Below are 5,620 nucleotides of genomic sequence, written 5' to 3'. Positions count from 1 at the left end.
AGGAGGAGGAGCACCCATAGACAGTTCTTGGTCGGAGAAGCAGTTACGACAGGCTCGCCAGGAGCTTGCTAGCATAGAGGAGAGGCGTCATGAGTTTGCTTTTCATCGACATGCATCTTAGTGGACCCAAGGTGGGTGAGAGAGTGACATGGGTGTTCTTTGAGACAGTGGGGCCCTGGCATGCGCACACTAGTGGCAACTAGTTGAGGAGGCATAAAGGGTCAATTGCCTCAGAGCCAAAGGACATGTGTGGAATTTCTAGTGACTTTTACCATGACATGTTGTCAACAGAGCCTCAATGAGAGCATCAAGATGCGTGCAGAGAACAACTTTGGTCATAGATGCCTTGTCTTGTGACCGAGGAGATGTACGAGAGAACTGTAGCCACAGGAGCTCCATGAGGACCTTAGAGAATGTCTTCGCGGTAGCTATCCAGGCGAGGATAGTTTGACTCCCAGTTTTTATTAGAGTATTGGGACTTGCTTGGCTTAGAACTATGTAGCACTTTTCAACAAATCTTCTTACACATAGGATATATGCCTGACAGCATGACTGATTGCTTGATATACCTCATTTGGTGGCTCCTTGGATAAGAATCGATAGTGGCGACCCATCACCATCCTCAACTCAGCCTATAAAATTCTTGCCAAGGGTCTGAGTTTGAGAATTCAACACTTCTAGAGAGCATAATACATGGGACCCAAGCAGGTTTTGTCAAGGAGCGTAGTATCCTTGATAACATCTTTACTTTTTGGGAGGCTTCTGCTCTCGTGCGCCTCCGTGGTGAGGATCTGGTGATACTTCTTCTCGATTTTGAGAAGGCCTACAATAGAGTTGACTCGGAATTTTTGGTGGGCACTCTACGCAAGAAGGACTTCTTCGATGCTTGGATCAGAGGTGTGTCAGCTCTCTATAGACATACACACAGTCAAATGCTTTTGGCAAGAGGTAGAAGAGACCGTTTCATGTTCACACGTTTAGTTAGACAAGGTTGCCCTCTTTCCCCCTTCCTCTTTCTGTTCTATGCTGAGGCAATGAGCAATTTTTTGGTTTCATATCTACGTGGTTTAGCGCTCCCTATTAACATAAGCCAGGTAGAGAGGCTGATCAAGAACTCCTTCGGTCAGGGTGCGATACTATGATAGTCTAGGCCAAAGTGGTCTGGCAGGTCATCACTCTACCTTGTTCTTAGGGGGGGGGGGGGGGGGTTGGGGATTATAGAATTGCATAGCAAAGCAAAGCCCTTCTTGGGAAGTTTGTTTTCAGAAGGCTGCTTCCAGGGGAGAAGCCCTGGAAGGAGTTTTTGCTTCAATGGCTTAGAGCTAGAGTGCCTTAGGCAGCAGGCCCTTGGAGACCTTCCATCAGATGGATTTTTGCAGAGATGCGCAGAGCTGTCTTGAGCAGGAGAATGGAGGATCATTTTACAGTGATCCTGCTTTGCTCCTGGTAGCAGCTACGGAGAGGTGTGGAGTAGCACCAGCCCACTTGCATGGAGGAGTGATTAAGATAGCCCCTTATTTGGAACCCCATGGTCAACACTCAGAGAGGCCACTTGGTTGGTAGTAGGCCTTGGCAGAGGGTCCAACACGCACTTTAGGTGACTAGCTACAGTTCTCAGGTTTGTCATAGGAGCTTCGGAGCATTCAGCTACTACAGGGCATGAGAGGAGAGGGGTGCAGAGCATGTGTTAGGAAATCATAGAGGTAGTACCAACTGAGTGGCTTACACCTCTCGAGTCAGCAACGCCCAGGTGGATGGGGGCCTTCAAGCGACTGGAGGTCCTCATCATAGTTCGGGCGGCTTGCTCAAAGACTGTACCCTCCATGTTTTTCGAGCTACAGGGCGAGGGTCAATTACACAGAGTATCAGTAGAGGCCCCACAAGTTGCAGAGTGTTGTTTTTAGAGGGTCCGAGTTGTGGGCATCTGTGGGAGGACTTGTGTCATAGATCCTGATCCAACAGCTCTTGAGATATGCCACTGGAGGTTGTAGGCTTGGGAGAGCTGTCCACTGGCACGAGTGCAGTGGGATCCTAGAGAGTGGTTTTGGAGGGACCCTCTCTCCTCAGCCGACCATCTAGGGGTCCCTTTCTTTCATTACATTGTTCGACTGGGATGTCACATACTGGCAGCATGGAGAGAGGCTCATCCTACTGTAGCACCTCATTGGCATGAGGAGGGTCCCAGGGCTGAGTTCTTGTCAGCTTTTTGTGCGAGGTTGTGGGATGCCAGACAACCGCGGCGAGTCACATTGTTCCAATGGATGGTTGCGTGTAGAGCTATAGCAGTGGGGAGTTGGCTTGTACATAGTGGCCTCTCGACAACATGTGCAGCTTGTGACCACCCTTTGGAGAGTCAACGTCATTATCTTTGGGACTGCCCTATCACAGCAGGTTTGGCTTCGGGTCCTTCGACGGCTGGTGCCAGCTATGTCCACAGCACGACAGTGCACTTGGGGGGCAACTCCTTGGTCCACTCTCACTGGCCATACATTACAGTTTGAGCTATCCTCCACCAGCAGGATGATAGTGATACAGGGGGGTCGACCTACACTCTAGCCTGCTACATAGCTTATTCCGCAGGAGTGGTGCAGTGAGAGAGAGGCGTGTTGGGAGCTCGTCTGTGGCCTGACACTTTGGTGCATCTGGCGGGCCCGTTGCTTCCGCATCTTTGAGGCTCGCCTTGTGCCACTAGCGGAGGCTGTTCTATAGTTTTGGCTGAAGCTAATCCATACTGTCAGGGACAGTTCGAGAGGCTTCAAAGCAGCTTCGACTGCATGCGGGAGTGTAGAGAGGTGTTCCTTCGACTTTGTCACCCTGGGCCTTTCTTCACCATGGTCGAGGGTGTGCTCAGATGGCACTACCGTCCACCTGTGTGGCTTTTCCCTCCTCCCATCTCTTGATTTAGCCCTCATTGTACATATGTTGTTTTTGCATTGGGAGAGTTTCCCCTTATGTTTGTTGTAGCCCTCTCTATAAGTAGAGGTGGTTGTAGCCCTATGGGCAGTTTCATTAATTAATAGAAGGATCTTTTTGTCGAAAAAAAATAAAATCTTAGTCTGGTCTGAACGAACTCTAACGACCAAGCTGGAATAGCTGTCTAAAAGTGCCTATCTCACTGCAAAGGGTGGGGGGGGGGGTGGGGGTGGGGGTGGTGTTAACCAACTCTAACCACTAACGTGGAATAGCTGTTTGAAAGTGTCTAGCTGTTTCCAAAAGGACGGGGGACTACCCGTGTATATGAAAGATTCTGAAAGAACTCCGCAAAAACCACTAGGTTTTATTTTAAGTATCATTTGATCAAGGTTCGGTATTGAAATAGATGTTCAGTTCTTTACTGCATTTGCTGAGGCGGCAGTGCCTTATAGATATCGTATAAGCTTCGTGAACTACAAAGGTAGCGCGCGTGCTGTCTCCCTTCCTTTGTCGCCCCATACGGGCGTCTGGATGCATTTGGATACAAAAGTGAAGAGATTCTTTTGCGAAGGCATGTTATAGCAGGGCTCAGCAAAAAATACGTGCTAAGGGTAGCTGGTGGTGCAACAAGCTTTCACATAGTTTTCTGTCTATACTCTGCGATCCTGATGGCACCGGCGCCTGCAACAAGGGGGCGGAAGGAGTTTCCAGGGACGCCACATGTGGTGGTATTACCATTGCCGAATGCGCAGGGCCACATGAACCCCATGATGGAGCTGGCCAAGCGGCTGGCGGGCCGGGGGGTGATGGTCACCTTCATCACCATCGAGCATGCGGTGGCGCGGCTGCTGCAGGCGGGCGCGGATCAGGTTGAGAATCAGGAGGGGATGATCAGGATGATCGGGGTTCCGGACGGCCTTCCAGCGGACGCCGAGCGCCGTGTGGTGAGCGAGGAGTATGTTCGAATGCTGGAGAGGGTGGGCCAGGAGACGGAGGCTCGCCTGCGCTCTCTACTGGCTGAGCCGCACGTGCCGCCCGTCACCTGCGTGCTGGCCGACGTCTTCCTCGACTCTGCCCGTTCCATGCTCACGCGCCTTCGCCTGCCACGCTGCGCCTTCTGGCCCATGTCCGCCACCATCCTCTCGATCCATCTGCTGCTCTCCACCTTTCGAGCCCAGGGCTTCGATCCACTCCAGCGCGAGGGTAAGTCCTCCTCCTCCTCCTCATCTGGATCCCCCTTTTTCCTTCCGCCTCCACACACGCACGCGCGCGCGCGCGCGCACACCCCTAGTGCTTCATTTTCTTAATTCTGTCATTTATAATGAGCTGCTTCTTCTCAAAACTTGCAGTCCCTCCCTTCTCGCCCATGGATACCTGGGAGAATTCTGCTTACTTGACCTGTGTCCCTGGGCTGCCGAAGCTCCACAAGCATTACCTTCCATACTACACGGGCCTCGGTGAGATGATCCTACAACCCACTTTGGAGTGGATACAAAACACAATCGACCACCTAAGTGAGGAGTGCATTTGTATACTCGCCAACAATGTGGAGGGGTTGGAGCCGGAGCAATGCCAAGCCCTAGGGGCCAAGTTCCGTCCCGTAGGGCCCTTGGTAGCGTCTGCTCATTTGGGCGATAGCTCGCAACAAGATGGCGGTGCCAGCATGAGCAGTAGTACAGCTACGTCGACGTCTAGCAGCAGCTTCTGGAAAGAGGACTACGCAGATTGCATGGAGTGGCTAGACCAGCAGCCGGAAGGCTCGGTGGTGTATGTGTCCTTTGGAAGCATTACACGGTTTTCGAAACAGCAAACGCTGGAGGTTGCGGAGGGATTGATGATTAGCAAACAGCGCTTCTTATGGGTAATACGCAAGGACGCGCTAATCATGAACGAAGAACCCAACATTAATATCTCCCACATCTCGGAAGCTCTCCCTCCCAACTTCTTGGAGATTACAAAGAAGCGAGGCAAGCTGGTGAGCTGGGCGCCCCAAATGGCCGTCTTGCGCCATAACGCTGTTGGTGCATTCTTCTCTCACTGCGGCTGGAATTCCGTGTTGGAAAGCATGGTGGCAGGCTTGCCCATGCTGGCCTGGCCCCAATTCTGTGATCAAGTGACCAATTGCTGGATGATCGTCCAGCAGTGGCAGATAGGGATCGAGCTCAAGCGGGACTTCACCAACAAACCCCAGTCCAAGGAGCTTGCACAAGCATTGCGCACTCTCATGGAAGGCCCCACGGCTGCTGCGTTCAGAGCCAAGGCTTCGCTTCTCAGGGATATATGCAAGGAAGGCATCTTGTCTGATAGCGGAATCTCAAAGCAAAACCTGGACATGTTTACGGATCTATTATACAAGATGGCATCCGAGTCAGCTAATTCCTCGGAGGAAACATAGGCACACCTACTCTACTGCATAGATCCACCCATGGTTCTCGTCCTACGTTTTTGACTTCTGATTAAGGTCTGTCTAATTCATATAGGGTCGACTCTCTACATTGTAAAACTAGCACATAACCTGCTGCCCTGGCAGCAAAATAATATTATATCTCTTGTGTCCTCTCTGAGCTCTCCCTCTCCCTCTCTTTTGCTATTTCTAAGCTTGCTCTCTAAGCCTTAATCTTATGCATCAGAATGTGCACTTGCATAGCTCGGTCTTGGAGTGCACCATGCTGTATGTAGTATATGATTCATCCATTGGACGGAGAAG

General features: G+C 51.3%; 1 protein-coding gene across 1 annotated transcript; it reads left to right on the top strand.

Moving 5' to 3' along the window:
• Positions 1-1,365: 1,365 nt before the first annotated feature.
• LOC147443594 (UDP-glycosyltransferase 85A5-like) lies at positions 1,366-5,308 on the top strand. The gene is made up of 5 exons (XM_086528020.1): positions 1,366-1,463; positions 1,741-1,814; positions 3,320-3,394; positions 3,499-4,116; positions 4,263-5,308. Exons 1-5 carry the CDS (start codon positions 1,366-1,368, stop codon positions 5,306-5,308), a joined length of 1,911 nt encoding a protein of 636 aa, XP_086384146.1.
• The last annotated feature ends 312 nt before the right edge of the window (positions 5,309-5,620 follow it).

This window comes from Adiantum capillus-veneris, chromosome 13 (assembly GCF_014529385.1).
Source record: "Adiantum capillus-veneris isolate H3 chromosome 13, ASM1452938v2, whole genome shotgun sequence".
NCBI lineage: Eukaryota > Viridiplantae > Streptophyta > Polypodiopsida > Polypodiales > Pteridaceae > Adiantum > Adiantum capillus-veneris.
This window is presented reverse-complemented; position numbering and strand designations above follow the sequence as displayed.